Source organism: Muntiacus reevesi, chromosome 18, assembly GCF_963930625.1.
Source record: "Muntiacus reevesi chromosome 18, mMunRee1.1, whole genome shotgun sequence".
NCBI classification, from domain to species: Eukaryota; Metazoa; Chordata; class Mammalia; order Artiodactyla; family Cervidae; genus Muntiacus; species Muntiacus reevesi.
The window spans coordinates 32308017-32324664 of record NC_089266.1 but is presented as its reverse complement, the minus strand read 5'-3'; the positions used below and the strand labels follow the sequence as shown (position 1 = coordinate 32324664).

Here is a 16648-nt window from a genome sequence, read left to right as displayed (position 1 = left end):
AGCGTCAGACATAACAGAGGCTAAATGAGATCATCCAGCGGTGCCTCCCAGCCACACAGAGGGCGCAGCCCTGAGCTTGCTTTTTCCCATGGGGACCAGAAGAGGGTTTGCCTGAATCAGTTTTATGGCAGACTCACCACCCAAGAGACCAGAGATGTTGGACTTTGGCCATGATACCTTCTCCTGGACAAGGTGTCGGGGTGGTGGGGTGGACAGAGGGCAAGGTTGCCATCAGCGGTTCAGGAAGAAGGACTTGAGGTTCTGGAAGAACACTGACTTCTGTCTCTGCTTCTGTTTCTTCTTAATAATGGGCACCCAGACCAGCCCACACACCAGCATCATGAGTCCCAGAGACAGGAAGGCAGGCCCCACCATCTTCAGGACCTTGAGGCTCATACTGCCCAGGTTCAGGGTGTAGGCCAAACAGGTGATGACCACACCGAAGAGGAGGATGGCACCACCCACGGACATGATAATGATGGGTTTGCGGTAGATTTCCCAGTTACTCCGAGGGGTGGCAGTCCAGACGGACTCGCTTCTGGAGCTGATGCACAGGGAGCTGGCCGTCTGGCTGGGCAAAAGGTCCTTGGACTCAGGAGACTTCTCTTCGACCTCCAGGGCCTTGGGGAGGGCCTCCATGGTCACTGTTCCTATGGTCTGGGCTCCTGGTACCGGCAACAGTCAGAAGCAAGGGCGAGGACTCCTCACACACCGTTCCTGTTCTCAGCATCCGTCTCCAGCCTGATTCTCAGTGCTGAAGTCAAAAGGAAAAGCAGATGAGATCTACAGAAATAAGAAGCCTCTCAAGCTGTTTTTTTTTTTTTTTTTCCCATGTGAGACATAAATGTGCTTCCCTGGTGGCTCAGATGGTAAAGAATCTGTCTGCAATGCAGGAGACCTGGGTTCAATCCCTGGGTTGGGAAGATTCCCTGGAGAAGGAAATGGCAACCCACTCCAGTATTCCTGCCTGGAGAGTTCCATGGACAGAGGAGCCTGGTGGGCTACAGCCCATGGGGTTGCAAAGAGTCAGACACGACTGAGCGACTAACACTTTAATCAACTGTTCTTATTATTTAAATCAGGGAACAATGATGTCCTTTAAAAGAACAAATGAAAGCTACAATTTACGAAATGGCATCTTATTTTCAGACTCAACCACTTTCTAGCTGTGTGATCTAGACTGAGTTACGGCCCCGGTCTTTGGTATCCCTTCTGGTCCCCACTCCTGGTGCCGCACATTCTTCCTCTTCCTTTGTGTTTCCTTTTGGGGCACCTCAGGCCCCTCTTAAACAGCATTTACTAATATCCCTTTTTGTGAGCAGGATGGGAGAGATTTCTGTACACAGCAGTGAATTTACTGGGAAGGTGGGCTGTGTTGGATGAGGACTGAAGCCCTGAGGGGCTGGGCTGGGAGGAGTCAGTAGAAGGAAAGTCTGGGGTGCGGGCCTCCCAGACTCTCCATGGATTTGCATGTTGGTTCAGCCCCCAGGGGAGCAATTTGAGAAGGGAGATGGAGGTCCTTTTCCCTTGGAGGCCACTTCTGGGGTGTCGGGAGGCAGGTGTGGTGCATGGAGATGCATCCATATCTGTTGCACAGAACTAGGGAAGCTCAGGCTGCAGGTTGGCGCCAGGATGGAACCCCGGCCTGGGGCTCCAGAGCATGAGGAGGACAGAATAAATCCTACGTCTGTCTGTGCAGGACCCCAAACATGAGCAAGAGAAGCCAGATGCTATCTTTCATTTACAGAAGATTCAAAACCGTGTAAGACGATCAGTGCCGCATAGTGGTTACCTTCAGCTGGGGTGGTGACCGGAAGGGAGATAGACGGAAACTTCTGGATTGCCATCATGGTCCAACTCTCTATCTGGCCCCAGACGGTTACATGGGCTGTTTACTATGACATGGCTACTCTCACATGCACGTGTTAAAGATCAGTAAAATGGCATGGACCTAGACACGAGCATACCAAGAGAAGTAAGCCAGACAGAGAAAGAAAATATCATATTGTTTATATGTGGAAGCTAAAAAAGTGATAGAAATGAGCTTAAATACAAAATAGACACTGACCCATCAGCATAGAAAACAAACTTATGGTTAAGAAAGGGAAAAGGGGGAGAGGGATTAAAAAAAAAAAAGATCAGTAAAATATTTCAGTAAGGAAAAATTTTAAATATAACTAAATACAATATGTTCCTTTTTTGGATTCTGACTAGAAGAAACCAACCGGTACATTTTGGGATAGTTTTAGGGAAGTTTGGCTTTGGTTTGGATGTTAAATGCCACTAAGGATTTAAAATGTGTATTTGGGGGCTTCCCTGGCAGTCCAGAGGTTATGACTTGGTGCTTTCACTGCTGTGGACCTGGGTTTGATCCCTGGTTGGGGAACTAAGATCCCACAAGCCCTTCGGTGTGTCTAAAAAAAAAATCTTGTATTCGGTATAATGACGATACTGTGGACACAGAAGAAAGCGTCTTTAATGAGAATGGAAGTACATCTTGAAATCACATACACGGATAAAATGTCTCAATGGCATGACACACATGAAAACATGAACCTCCATATCAAATATGACAGAATGTTAAAGGTTATAAAATCTTTTTATGGAAGATGGATGTATGGAAGTTGATTATCTTACTATCTTACTTAAGTTGTTTATTCTACTATAAACATGTTTGCAAATGTCTGTAATAGATGAGACACTGAATATACAAATGGTCAACAGCCAGACATGTATAAAAGCAGAACTCTGACCCAGAGTTTGCAGCAACCAGCCTGAGAAACCACCAGCCCAGGAAGCCAACCCTCTCTCTGGAAGTCAGACTTTCAGGAAATCACAGCACTATCCCTAGTAACCAACACCACAAGCCTAACAGTAACTGCAGACAACTGCTTTTGACAAAAACACCAAAACTATTCCACGGGGGAAAGGGAAGCCATTGCAACCAGTGGTGCTGGAATAACTGAATATTCATATAGAAAAAAATGAAACTTGTCCCCACCTCATACCATCAACAAAAAAATGAATTTGCAATGGATCATGGGCAAAACCTGAACATAAAAGTGAAAACCATAAAGCTCTTAGCAGAAAAAAATAGGAGAATATCTTTGTGACCTGGAGGTTGACAGAGATGGCAATAACCGAGGAAGAAAAAGAAATCAATAAATTAGATTTCATCATAATTTAAAACTGCTCATTAAAAGCTACCAGAATAAAATGAATAGGCAAGCTATGGACTGGGAGAAAATTTTAGCAAAATATGTATTGTTAAAAGATTTGTATCTGGAATATGTAAAGAACTACCACACGGGATTAATATCAACACAAACAGCACAATTTGAAAAATGGGCAAAAGATTTGAACAGATCCATTACAGAGGAAGAGAGATGAAGAAGAAATCCATGAAAAAAAACCTTGAGATTGCCATGCAAATTAAATGAAAGATGAAATGCAAATTAAAACCACAAGGAGATCCAGTCACTCACTAGAATGGCTAAACTTTAAACATATCACAACAACCAGGGCTCTCAAGCACTGCTGGTGGGAATGTAAAATGGGATAGCCACTTTGGAACCAGGTCAAATAGTTTCTTACAAGGTGAAGCATCCACCTTCCCTTTGAGCTAACAATTCCACTCCAAGATAAATGCAAACCTATGTGCACCAAGACTTGTTTAAGAATATTCATAGCAGCTTTGTTCATAGTAGCTCTAATCCAGAAAACAACCCCAATATCCACGAATAGGAGAAAAGATGAACACACACTGTATGTTCATAAATATACAAAATACTATTCAACAATAAAAAGGAAACACCTTTGGATATACAGACAACTTGGATGAGTCCCATAGATGTGGTGGGTGAAAGAAGTCAGATATGAATGAGCACATATAGTATATGTTTCCACTTACATGATCTTCTAGAACTTTCTAAGGACTAATCTAAGGTGACAGATCTCAAAACAGTGGTTGCAGGGGTGGGGAGGAAATAACTGGGACTTTCTGGGGTCAATGGAAATGTTCCATCTCTTTATGTCAGTGTGGGTTACATAGAGGATCCATTTGTCAATGTGGTACACTAAGATTTGCGCATTGCAATGTGTATAAATTATACCCAGTGAAAAAGAACTATAAAAGTCATAGTAGTAATAATCAAGTGGGTCAGTCTAGGGAGCAGGTGAAAGTGTAGTTAAACCAAGAACAAGGGAGTGTTGATAATGGTTGAAGTCCTGTGATGGAAATCAGGATCCAGGGTAGAGGTGTGGGCAGGAGGCACGTTGCCCCAGAAAAGGAAAAGTGGGGGTATAGGCAGGGGCAAAGTGACCACAGAATAAGACAGAGAAGGAAATCTATGAGGTGAGAGTGTCACCTGACTCTCATAGGAACCCTCTGTGCTGATTCTCAAAAAGAGGAGATCCTGAGAGAAAGAGAAGGTACATCTTTGAGAGACCGGGATTTGGGGACAGAAGATGGACGTGGAGATGGAAGTGGAGATGGAAGTGGAGATGCAGACAGAGATGGAGATAAGAGATGGAGAGGACGACAGAGATGGAGGCAGAGATGAGAGCGGACGATGGAGGCAGAGGTGGAGCTGAGAGATAGAGGGAGAGAGAGAACAAGAATTTTACTGTTTTCCCCTCATCTCTGGAAAGATACGCTCAGACGGTAAAGTGTTTGCCTATAATGCAGGAGACCAGAGTTCAAACCCTGGGTCGGGAAGATCCTCTGGAGAAGGAAATGGCAACCCACTCCAGTATTCTTGCCTGGAAAATTCCATGGACAAAGGAGCCTGGAGAGCTACCATCCCTGGGGTCGCAAAGAGTTGGACACGACTTCACTTTCACTTTCTTTCTTGAAGGAAAACTCTTTCACAGAGCCAGAAGACCCTGGACAGAGCAAAGAGAGGGTCTGGTTGGCAGAACTAGTGTCCAGAAGGGACTGTCTCTAATCTTGTTAGAGCTCGTCTCCTTATCTGTGGCTGTTTGTAATGGACCAGGTATTTGGAGAGCCTGCCTGTGAATATCTCTCCAGTGTTTGCCCTTTGACCTGTGTTCCCCAGGTTGCTCCACAGCGCTCCCTGACACCGCACCCAACTCTAGACGCGGAGCCACAGACACAGCTCAAACCATGTCCCTTTCCGAAGAGGAGCTCTAGGTGTCCACATTTCCTGGCTCAGCAGCATCTCTGATGAACGAGGTAAAGTGACATCTCAGATGAGAGGGGAGAGAATGCAGGGACTTTCTGGCTCTTTCTGACGCACTCATAGGTTCATTCCCCAGTGGGCGGTTGGTGGGTTGCATGGATCGTGCAAGCTGGTGAGCGATGCCGAGTGTCCAGGATAGTAAGGACCACGTAGTTTTCCCTCCAGTAGATTCTCGAGTGTCAGAAATGCGCCACTTAACGGACAGCAGTTGAAAGTGAAATACGTGGGTCACTGCCCTGGAGGTGACCAGAGGTGTGTCTGTTCTTACAGGGCTGGACGTTCTCCAGTCCCTCCCCGAGTTCTTGCAGGGCTGGGCCTGGGGCTTCCTCGGCTTCCCGTGCCCTCCATCAGGTAGCTCAGCACCTGGCTGGGGCTTGGGGATCAACAGTCATGTGTTAAATGACTCACTAAGCAGCGGAACTGCGACGGGAAGATTGAGCATCATAGGGTCAAGTCTCCATTGCTGTTCCTCCCCATCCATCACCCGTCCCCTTTGCTCTTATAGGGGGTGAAAGGATGGGACTGGCTAACTTGGGGGCAGGAGAGGCAGCTGTGAGAAGCAGTGGGACCCCCTGACTGCCTCCCTCCCTCCCTGGTCTCTGATGGACAGACCTCTCGCCAAGACTGGGTGCTTTCTGCTGGCTGGCCTTCCTGAAGTCTCCAGGGTGCCCCAGCGGCTTCTCCAAACAGAAGCAGTACCTGGTACGTCAGAGGGGGGTCGACACTTCATACAATAACAATAACTGTCATTTCTTCGACTCTTAACTAGGGGCTGAAGACCAGGCTGAGTGCCTTTTTGGCAGTGCATCATTTCCCTCTCCTGACAAGTCACTGAGGATGGGACAATTATCATCCCATTTTGCAGGTGAAGAAACTGAGGATCAGAGAGGCTAAGTGATTTGCCCAAAGTTACTCAGCAGGTGCATAGAGAACCAGGCTAGAAATGGGAGTTGTGGATCCTGTTTGGCTGCGGAGCCTGGGTTTGAGTCTATCCTGCTCCTTGTTGGGAAGGTTTTGAAGTTTTGGTTTTCTTTTTAAACTATGGGAACGGTGAGTGGAAAGCACATTTGAAATGGGGGCAATGGGCTGTGAACAGAATCGCAAGGTGGCTGCTTCAGGTGAGGCATTAGGCTGACGCTGCTGGGTGAAACTGCAGAGGATGTGTGAGCTGGAGCCAGGGGCATTAAGCTGCAAGTAGCAGAGCAACAAGGGGCCTGTGACAGTGGCCACAAAGCCCTCCCCCAACCCCCACCGCCGTCATCCCAGTAGAGCACAAAATGCCTGGTACCTGCCACTTTCTTCACCTGGAGCATCTCTTAATAACTCCAAGAGGTTATTGTTGTTTAGTCGCTAAGTCATGCCCGACTCTTGTTATCCCATGGACTGCAGCACACCAGGCTCCCCTGTCCATGGGATTTCCCAAGAATACTGGAAAGTGAAAGTGAAAGTGACATGTTGGTCACTCAGTCTTGTCTGACTCTTTTCGACCCCATGGACTGTAACCCAACAAGCTCCTCTGTCCATGGAATTCTCCAGGCAAGAATACCAGAGTGAGTTGCCATTTCCTTCTCCAGAGGATCTTCCCGACCCAGGGATCGAACCTGAGTCTCCTGCATGGGCAGGCAGGTTCTTTACCACCAAGTCACCAGGGAAGCCCCAGTTCTATGAAGGTGGTACTGTTGTTATCACTCCCATTTTACAGATAAGGAAACTGAGGCCCAGAGCTGCCTAAACCCAAATCCTGGTCCTTATACTCTACTGTGTTTGCTCAAGGAAGAAGCCTGCCCTTCCGCTTCACTTAACACTGTCAATATCAATAGATTCCCTGATTTGGCCAATAAAATGTCAAAATGCCCAGTTAAATTTGCATTTCAGATAAGCAATGGATGCTTTTACTTATAAGAATGTTCCAAAGGTGACCTGGGGCATCCTTACACAGAAAAGCATTTGTTGTGTGTGAGAAATTCAAAAGTAGCTGGCATCCTTGTTAATATATCTGCAACCCTGATATGGTAAGAGGCCCCATTGTACTTGGGGCTGGAGTTATCAATCCTTTCTCAAGCTTCTCATCCCTGATAGGAGCTGGACTATTCTGGGAACTGCAGGGGCTGAGAGCAGGGGAGGCAGGGCTCATGTCTCCCAGCCAGGAGGTGGCCCAGAGGGAAGGGTCCTCTGGTGGGACAAGAGGGGAGGGCAGGTTGCAAAACACAAGTGACAGAGAAAAGAGGATTCCTGAGAAAGACGCAAGCATGAGTTTCTGTTTGGAATTCCTGAGACATGGAGGGTCTAGCCTCTCCCCACTGGGGTCCCCACAGTACCCCCACCCAGCTGTCACTGCTGGCCACTGGCCACCCCCAACCAGACATTCCATTGGCGACCCTGTCCCGATGAAGTGAGTGGTGCCCTAGGGCTTGAATTGATAAGGTTTCTGAATCCACGGCTGCTGTCCCCAGGGCAGGGCCACCCTGCTCCCAGGGCTTCTAGGAAGGGAAGTTCTCCAGCTCCATCTAGACAGGGCCACTCACCTCAAGCTTCACTCCACGCAGCCGGAGCCCAGGCCCTGCCCAGTAACAAGGTGGAAAAACAGCTCAGGTGGTAGCATCTGCTTTTCCCTGGGTGTGTGGTCCCCAAGGCACACGTCTCCCCTGCACGTTTTGTCTGTGTTTATATGGGCCAGCCTGGTTTCCCCTTCCAGACACGGAGCCTGCCCAGCCCCTGCCCGCACCTGCCCTGGGCGCCTGCCACACCTGCAGCTGGGAGGGATGGACTGGCAGACGCTGAGGTCTGATGGGGATGCCTAGGTCTAGTTCTGAGGTCCCTCTGTGCCCTCTGGGACCCGAGGACGCCTAGCACTTCGAAGTCAGGCTGTTGGGCTCATCCGAGTCAGCTCGGGAGTGTGGTTCCTGCCCACGGCTGTGGAGGGTGAAGGCTGGTTGCCCTGATACAGGGCAGAGGCAGCTGCCTGCACCCAGCTTCCCCTCCTCCGGGTGCAGCACGGGGTGAAACCCATCCCATCACCTCTCTCCCCGCTGCCTTCCCAGGGCGCAGCCAGCCCACCTCCCCTCAGCCGGCTGTGCGCATCTACCTCCCACCTCCAGCTCACAGACTCAAGGCGCTCTAGAGCAAAGTTAAAACCGGCTCCTTCCTCCAGGGAAGTGGAAGGAGGGGCAGAGGGCCAGTGGCCTCCTTACTTACTGTGCTCAACGCCCCCCGGGGAAGATGGGGGAGACCTGGGGATCGCACACAGCTGGCGCCAAGAGGAAGCGGGCAGTGAGTTCCTGCTCAAGTCCTGCACCCCAGCCCCGGGAAGAAGCCTCCCCGGCCCCTCCAGGAGCCGCATGCAGCGAATCCCAGCGCAGAGCCGGCTCCAGTGGGGTGAGCTCACCAGGATGTGGGCTAATGGGTTAACCCTTGCTGGGCCGCCGGCAGAGGCGCTTGTGATAGGGCTTTGGCTCAGCTCTGCTCAGCCTCTAGTAGATGAATCTGGTGAAAAATTAATGAAGCTTCTCTGCAGTTGGTCTTCAGGTTTCGGAGAGATTTGGATGAAGCTGGTGTGTGGGCGGGGCCGCTGCTCCCAACCCCGGGCTCCGAAATCTGAAGATGTGGGTCCCTGGGTCAGTGGAGTGTGTGACCGTGATGGTGATGGCTGCCAAAAAGTGGATCACTCAGAGTCTACACTAGCTCGGTCCAGGGCAGGTCTTGGCCATGGGACCTAGGAGGCCTGTTTGTTCTGGATGTAGGAGAAAGCAAGTGTAGACTTTTTTTAACATCCTTGGTTCCAAGATGGCAGGGATACCTCTGGGAGTGCCCTGAGGCCTATGTGTGGGCACCCTATGTGACCCGAGGCCAGGAACCCACAGCCGAAGGTCAGAGGAGCACATGGGGTCCTACCCCACCCCCGCCCCGCCCCCACCCCCAGGCCCAGACATCTCTGAACTGGGGGCAAAGCAGCATGTTCACCTTCGCTTTCCCCCCTTTTCCTGACTGCACCCCTGTGCTTTTCATGTTACTTATTTAGTGATAAGAAGCCAATGAGGAATGTCACTGCAGTGGAGGGGCAGGGTTTCCATCTCTCTTAGCAGTTACCACGTTGTGCTGTCAGAAGCCAGGTGTGAGGTGATGAAGAATGAATGCGAGTCTGCACCCTGAAGCCAAGAAAGCCAGGCTGACCCTCCGTTCTCACACCAACTCCAGGAGGATAAGCCCCTCTTCTCCCTGGTTGGGAGCCCCAGGGTGAGGCTGGAGGGGTCCCTGCTAGGGTAACAGGACTGGGTGAGGACCCCCTAGGTGGCCTATAGGGGAGGCTTTCCTAGGAGGGAGCTGGGACGTGCAGAGCAGGCAGGAGTGGGAATTTTGTGAGATGAAGTTTCCAGCGGGGGAAGGCTCTGCAGAGGTTGATGTGGGATGAGGGGCCTGAGAAGCAGAAGGCTGGAGGGCCAGCCATCCACCAAGCTGCCGGAGGGGATTGAGCTGAGGGGGCTTTTCCTCTGGTCTCCTCTGGAAGCTGAGCATTCTCTATGTAGGGGCTGAGTGACCAGGAGACCTGGACTTGGAGGCTTTTGAGAATGTTGCTTGCTCTGCTTCAGCTGCCTCTGCAGTCCTACAGTTGGTTTCTCAAGCCCAATGGCCTGGCTGGTGAAGAAACCTGGGGGGTGACTTACTTTGCATGGCAAATAATCAGATCATTTCTTTCCCCCTGGTTCAGATTTCTCTGCTTTCCTCCACCCTCTGCAGGGTGTGGCAGGCGGTGGAGTAACAGCCGTCAGAAAGACAAACGCTTATTTAGCATTTCCTCTGTGTCAGGCACCAGTCTAAGTACTTTCTATGTACAGCAATTCACTGATTCCCCCACAGAATCTGATTGGGAGGGATGTGAGGTATATTGCTATCCTTATATTTGGCTTTGCACAAATTCCTTAACTTCTCTCTGAGCCTTAATTTTTTCATTTGTTAAGTGGATGTGATCATTGCTACCTTAGACAGCTTTTGTAAGCCTTGTATAAGAAAATGCATATAGTAAGGGCTTGATGAATATATCTACAGCTTCCCTGTAGCTCAGATGGTGAAGAATCTGCCTGTAGTGCAGGAGAGCTGGGTTTGATCCGTGGGTTGGGAAGATCCCCTGGAGAAGGAAATGGCAACCCACTCCAGTATTCTTGCCTGGAGAATCCCACAGACAGAGGAGCCTGGCGGGCTACAGTCCATGGGGTCGCAAAGGGTTGGACACGACTGAGTGACTAACACTACTACATACTGTATATGAATAAGTAATTCACATATTACATAATCATAATATGTAATATGTGATATATGATTAATATATCACATATTACATATAATGTGTATATCATGTAGAGTGTATGTATATGTATAATATCAATGTATATATGTACACATGTGTATGTATGTATATGTGTGTATACACACACACACACACACACACACACACACACACATACATAAGCACATACACAACCTGGGGAGATCTGGGCCCAGGAACAAGTGTCCAGGTACGAGCTGGGCTGTCTGCAGTCTCCTCCCTCCCTCACAGGACAGAGGAGGTATCACAGGCAGTCGTGGTATCGAGGGGGCAGAAAGCAGGCCCAGGTCCTGCCTGGAGGATATCTGTGTCCCCCCATTTCCCACCGTGTAGCTCACCGCTGCTCCAGCTCAGCTCTGCCCCCCTCACTTGGCTAGTGCAGAAGTCCATGTCCCAATGGCGCAGGATGGCCAGCCGTCACCCACATGACAGGGTATGACAGGGCAGCCAATGCTCATTCCTTTTCACTTGTCACCCTTCTACACATTTTTTTTTGACTGCCCCATGCAGCTTGTGGGATCCCAGTTCCCCGACCAGGGATTGAACCTGGTCCATGGCAATGAAAGCACCGAATTCTAATCACTAGACAACCAGGGAACTACCCCTCTTTCTACATTTTTTTTAAAAAGTATTTTAAAGCAAATCCAATAATTTTTCCATCAGTAAATCCTTGCAAGTGGAGATGTGTATGTCTAATGAGGACTTCCTTCCTTCCTCTCTTCCTCTTTTTTAAAACAATAACCACAATGCTATCATAAGCTCACTTGAAATGTACACATTCCTTAATGTTAATAACCATCCCACACTCACAGATCCCCAGTTGCCTCAGAGACGTTTTTTTATGGTCAGATCTCCATGAAGAGGGTCCTCCCAAGGGCCGGCCTGACACTTGGTCATCGTGTCTCCCAAGCTTCGTCCCATCTGTAGCCACCCCCGCCTCAGCTCACATCGTCTAGCTACTGAAGATTCCAGGGCATGCGGCTTGGAGAACCCGCATTCCAGACCTGGCCGGCTGCTTCAGATGACTGAAGACTTCCTGTAACAGAAGTGGAAATTGGAAACCATGCTAACTTGCAGAGCTTAAATGGTGTCATCTCACATTTTCCTCTTTTCTGCAAGGGCTGGGTCTGGACTTCTGCCTCTGCCCGGGATCCTAGGACAGGGCCTTGGCTAAGAGGTGCCGGTTGGTGGTCAGCGTGGAATGAGCAGCCAAGAGAACATTCACAAGGCACCTTGCGATTTATAGAGGCCGTTTGCCATACTAAGTATATCGTATATGAATACGTAATTCACATAATTATGTCCGCGACACTGGGTCCTCAAAGCAGCCCCGTGACATAGGCAGGGCCACACTTTGTGTCTGTCTCTCGGTAGGTCACCTCGACGGGAGAAGACTTTTCATTTTCCAGGGTGCGGGGAAATCATGCCAAGCAATTGCTTAGATCGGGGAGTCCCAGGGAGAAGCCACCACCTTCGGCCTCCCCCTCCTCAGCCCCCACAGTGTTAATCTCTGCTTCCCTTCCTCTTCCATCAGAGGTGCCCTGGACAAGGAGCCGGGACTCTGGCCCTGAGTCTCTCCAGGTCTGGCCCCTTGGTCCTCTTGACAAATTCAGTTAAGTCAAGTGTCCCCCTCACCAGTCTCTCTGACTGGTCAAGCCTCTTCCTCTCTAAGCCACACAGCGCCCAGAGCTAGGTTCTCATAGCTGTTTCCTCCGGTGCTTCCACCTTTTGTTTTTCTCTACTTGTGTCTTGAGACCCTTTTTCCCCCCTTGTCTATCTATCTGTCTTCCTTCTGGGCTGCTTCTATTTCTCCTACGTGACAGTTCTCAAGATGCCTGATTTCGCTGGGAGACACTCAGGAGACACTGCCCGTTTCTTTCCTAGTGCATATTAACTGAGCAGGTGGTTTGCAGCTGGGTTGGGTCCTGCATGAGGCATCGGATCACCCTGTAGGCAACGGGAGTTTTATCAAGTGGGGGCTGGTGGGTAGAGAAGCGGGGATATGAAGGAGGAAGAGACTGGTGGCATTTATGAGAATAAATGAGAGTGGAGAGGGGCAGGAAAGAACATCTTCTGGGGATGTGGTTCCCAGGGTCATCAATACCTGCCAGGACCTGCCCTCCTTATCCCCGGTGATCTGAGATCCCTGAAGGAGCAGGACCAGAAGGTGGACAGCCCCGGGCAGGGTGTGGTCAGAGGGCAGGAATCGCCTGCTCCTGGGGCGCGGCTGCCATCTAGTGGTGAGATTCGGGTAGTGTTGCTCTCTGAAGTTCAATCGGTCCGTGCCCAGCAATAGATCTCTGGCCTTGTATTTAACATTGGACTTGATCTGGTCCCATCACTTAATGGCAAATAGAGGGGGAAACAGTGGAAACAGTGTCAGACTTTATTTTTCTGGACTCCAAAGTCACTGCACATGGTGACTGCAGCCATGAAATTAAAAGACACTTGCTCCTTGGAAGAAAAACTATGACCAACATAGAGAGCATGTTAAAAAGCAGAGACGTTACTTTGCCAACAAAGGTCCATCTAGTCAAGGCTAAGGTTTTTCCGGTAGTCATCTATGGATGTGAGAGTTGGACTATAAAGAAAGTTGAGTGCTGAAGAATTGATGCTTTTGAACTGTGGTGTTGGAGAAGACTCTTGAGAGTCCCTTGGACTGCAAGGCGATCCAACCAGTCCATCCTAAAGGAGATCAGTCCTGGGTGTTCATTGGAAGGACTGATGTTGAAGCTGAAACTCCAATACTTTGACCACCCGATGCGAAGAGCTGACTCATTTGAAAAAACCCTGATGCTGGGAAAGATTGAAGGTGGGAGGAGAAGGGGATGACAGAGGATAAGAGGGTTGGATGGCGTCATCAACTCAACGGACATGAGTTTGAGTAAACTCTGGGAGCTGGCAATGGACAGGGAGGCCTGGTGGGCTGCAGTCCATGGGGTTGCAAAGAGTCAGATACGACTGAGTGACTGAACTAAACTGAAATGACCCAAAGTCAGTTTTCCAAAAAAAGTCAGCTAGTCACAATGTTTGCCGATAAATGCCCCAAAGAGTCTCCACAGTTTCAAAGTCTGAAAAAATTATTATTTTCTGGCTTTTGAATAATTTAGACGATTCATGTAGTCATCACATCATCAACGTTTCCTGTAGGTCCATTTCATGCCAGTGCTTCCCTGGTGGCTCAGTCGGTAAAGAATCTGCCTGCAATGCAGGAGACCCCGGGTTCGATTCCTATGTCAAGAGGATCCCCTGGAGAAGGAAATGGCAACCCGCTCCAATATTCTTGCCTGGAAAATCTCATGGACAGAGGAGCTTGGCAGGCCCCAGTTCCTGGGGTCACAATGAGTCTGCCATGACTCAACAAGTAAACCACCATTACGAGCCAGGCATGTTTCAGGCTAGATATTGTAAATAAAGAGGTGACCTCAATGAACTGTATGACTTATGTGGCAAATGAAAGCCAGCTACACGAACAATGTCAATCTAGAAGGAAAAATGCTTCAATACAGATATGTCTGTGCTGTGCTTTGAGAATACAAAGGAGGGATGTCTTAAGACAGATTGGCCTAGAGTGGTAGCTGGGAGGGAAGGGAGAGGCTTCTTGAAGGAGATGATGGCTAAGGTGAGCCTTGAAGAGCATATCAGAGCCAGAGAGAGTGATGAAGGAGTTGCAAGTGGTGGAGATGGAGGGAGTGGTGATGATAAGGAGACAGAGAAAACAGACCACGGGGGCATGTTTTCAGTTTCTCCTTTTATGAATTCCTCAAGCATTCACCTGTGACTATAAGGGCTTCCCTTGTGGCTCAGCTGGTAAAGAATCCGCCTGCAATGCAGAAGACCTGGGTTTGATCCCTGGGTTGGGAAGATCCCCCGGAGAAGGGAAAGGCTACCCACTCCAGTATTCTGACCTGGAGAATTCCATGGACTGTATAGTCCATGGGGTCGCCAAGAGTCAGACTGAGTGACTTTCACTTTCACTTCATAAGGAATTCAATCTAAAATGTGCAGAATGTGTTCTAACCAAGTATTTGATTTATTATTTTTAGGATTCAGAGTTTTTCTCTATTTTATTATCTATTTATTGATTTTTTGATGCACTAGGTCTTTGTTGCTTTGCACGGGCTTTCTGTAGTGCAGAGAGTGAGTCTACTCGCTGCGGTGGTTTCTCTCGTTTCGGGCTCTGGAGTGCGGGTTCAGCAGTTGTGGAGCACAAGCTTCGTTGCTCCAAGGCACGTGGGGTCTTCCTGCACCAGGATCAAACCCATGTCCTCTGCATTGGCAGGTGGATTCCCATCCACTGTGCCACCAGGGAAACCCCTTGACTTATTATTATACTAATATTATAGAATTTTGGAGCCGGAAAGGACCCCAAAGAACTTCTATCTACTGTGTTTACCAATTCTTCTGCTTGTATTTACACTGTGTCCGTTTTCTCCTGCTAGACGCAGCACCTTCCTGTGCTTCGGGCTGTTAGGCTGGGACCTTGATGAAGCCCAGTGTGAACTGTGTAATAGCCTGCCCAGGGGTCTCCCTGCCTGGGTTCGTTCCCTCATCTGACTTCATTGCAGAAGGAAGAACCTGATGTATTTCTTCCTTCCCTTCCTTTTTCCTTCTCCCTTCCCTCCCTCTCTCCTGCCATTTATTCTTTTTTTGTTTGTTTGTTTTTAATCCAACAAATAGTGGTGACTACCTGCTATTTGCCAGGCTGGACACTTTGCAATTGGAGGATGGAGTCAGTGGGACATAGTACGTAGGACCGGGCGACACAGAGGGACACCCTGGGGGTGGAGGTCAGCCGGGCAGCCCATCCTCTGCAGTGAGCTTTGTAATCCCTTCCAGAGCACACCGGACTTTTTGTGGCATCGGTTACTGGAGGCTCTGGGTGCTCTATTTGGCTTGAGAACCCCTATCCTGAAAGTCAGAATAGCAACCAAGGGAAGCATGGGGAGCATATTAACCCTTTTAAGTAATGAGGTCACTTGTTCTGCTGATAATCTCACCCGGGACTTTGAGAAGGACTGCAGCAATGGATTACAACCCCCCAAGGATGGACATTTCCTCTTTAGCCTGTAAAGTCCCCATCCGGTCCTGCAAAGCCAGTTACTGGTTTTAAGTGATCTTATCTTGTCCTTTCCACTAATTTCTCTGTGAACCTGTTTGACTCAAGCCAGCCTCCCTGGTGGCAGGGCAGCGGGGAGGGGATCCTCAAAATGGATTATGCAATGTCCGCCAGTGTTTGTAGGATGCTGGACCCCTGTCCTAAGAACGATGACACTGCAAAGCCATGATGTCCTGCTTTGTTCTTGCTAACCTTACAAAGGGCAGAGCTCTGGAGTCTGACCTCTGCCTTCGCCAAGATGATGACTTTCACACACTGTCTCCTTCCATCCAGCCCAGACAGGTGGACACGCATCATGGATCTTGACATGTGAATGCAGGGCTAGCCCGTCCCAAATAAGAGCTCTGTGAAATTTACAGGTGCCTGCAGGCATAATCAAAGTTTTTGTTTTCTTTTTAAAAACACAAAAAGAAAATTATTCATCAAATCTTTGCTAAAAAGATAACATTAGATCATCTAGTCTACTAAAACATGACTCAACACTTACATCATTACGTATAAATTATGTTCAATGTGGGTAGTTTGATTTGTTTAATATGATGTAAGATTGGATGTCTCCAAACATAAAGGTAGCTACCACCTTTGCAAGTCACCAAACGGCCTTGAGAGCTCCTTGAAATTCAGGTAAGATTTTTCTAGAATCCTAAGGAGAGTCAAAGTCCTCCCTATGGTTTCTGCTACTTGCTGAGTTTCTGCTGCAGGCATGCCTTATAATTACGTGGTTGCCCCAGCTCCAGGAACTGCCGAATTAATGCTAGACTGCGATCTCTCTGGGCTTCCCTCAAGGCTCAGTGGTTAAGAACCTGCCTGCCAAGTAGAAGACCTGGGTTCAATCCCTGGGTCGGGAAGATCCCCTGGAGAAGGAAATGGCAACCCACCCCAGTATTCTTGCCTGAGAAATCCCATGAACAGAGGAGCCTGGTGGGCTATAGTTCTTAGGGTTGCAAAGAGTCGGACACAACTAAAGTGACTTAGCACACACACGTGGATAGGTCACAAAGTGATTAC

At 49.0% G+C, this 16648-nt stretch overlaps 1 protein-coding gene across 1 annotated transcript; it reads right to left on the bottom strand.

The window, feature by feature from the left end:
• Positions 1-231: 231 nt before the first annotated feature.
• PIRT (phosphoinositide interacting regulator of transient receptor potential channels) lies at positions 232-1847 on the bottom strand. The gene is made up of 2 exons (XM_065910907.1): positions 1793-1847; positions 232-665 (listed from the first exon to the last, which is right to left on the bottom strand). Exons 1-2 carry the CDS (start codon positions 1845-1847, stop codon positions 232-234), a joined length of 489 nt encoding a protein of 162 aa, XP_065766979.1.
• Between the last annotated feature and the right edge of the window lie 14801 nt (positions 1848-16648).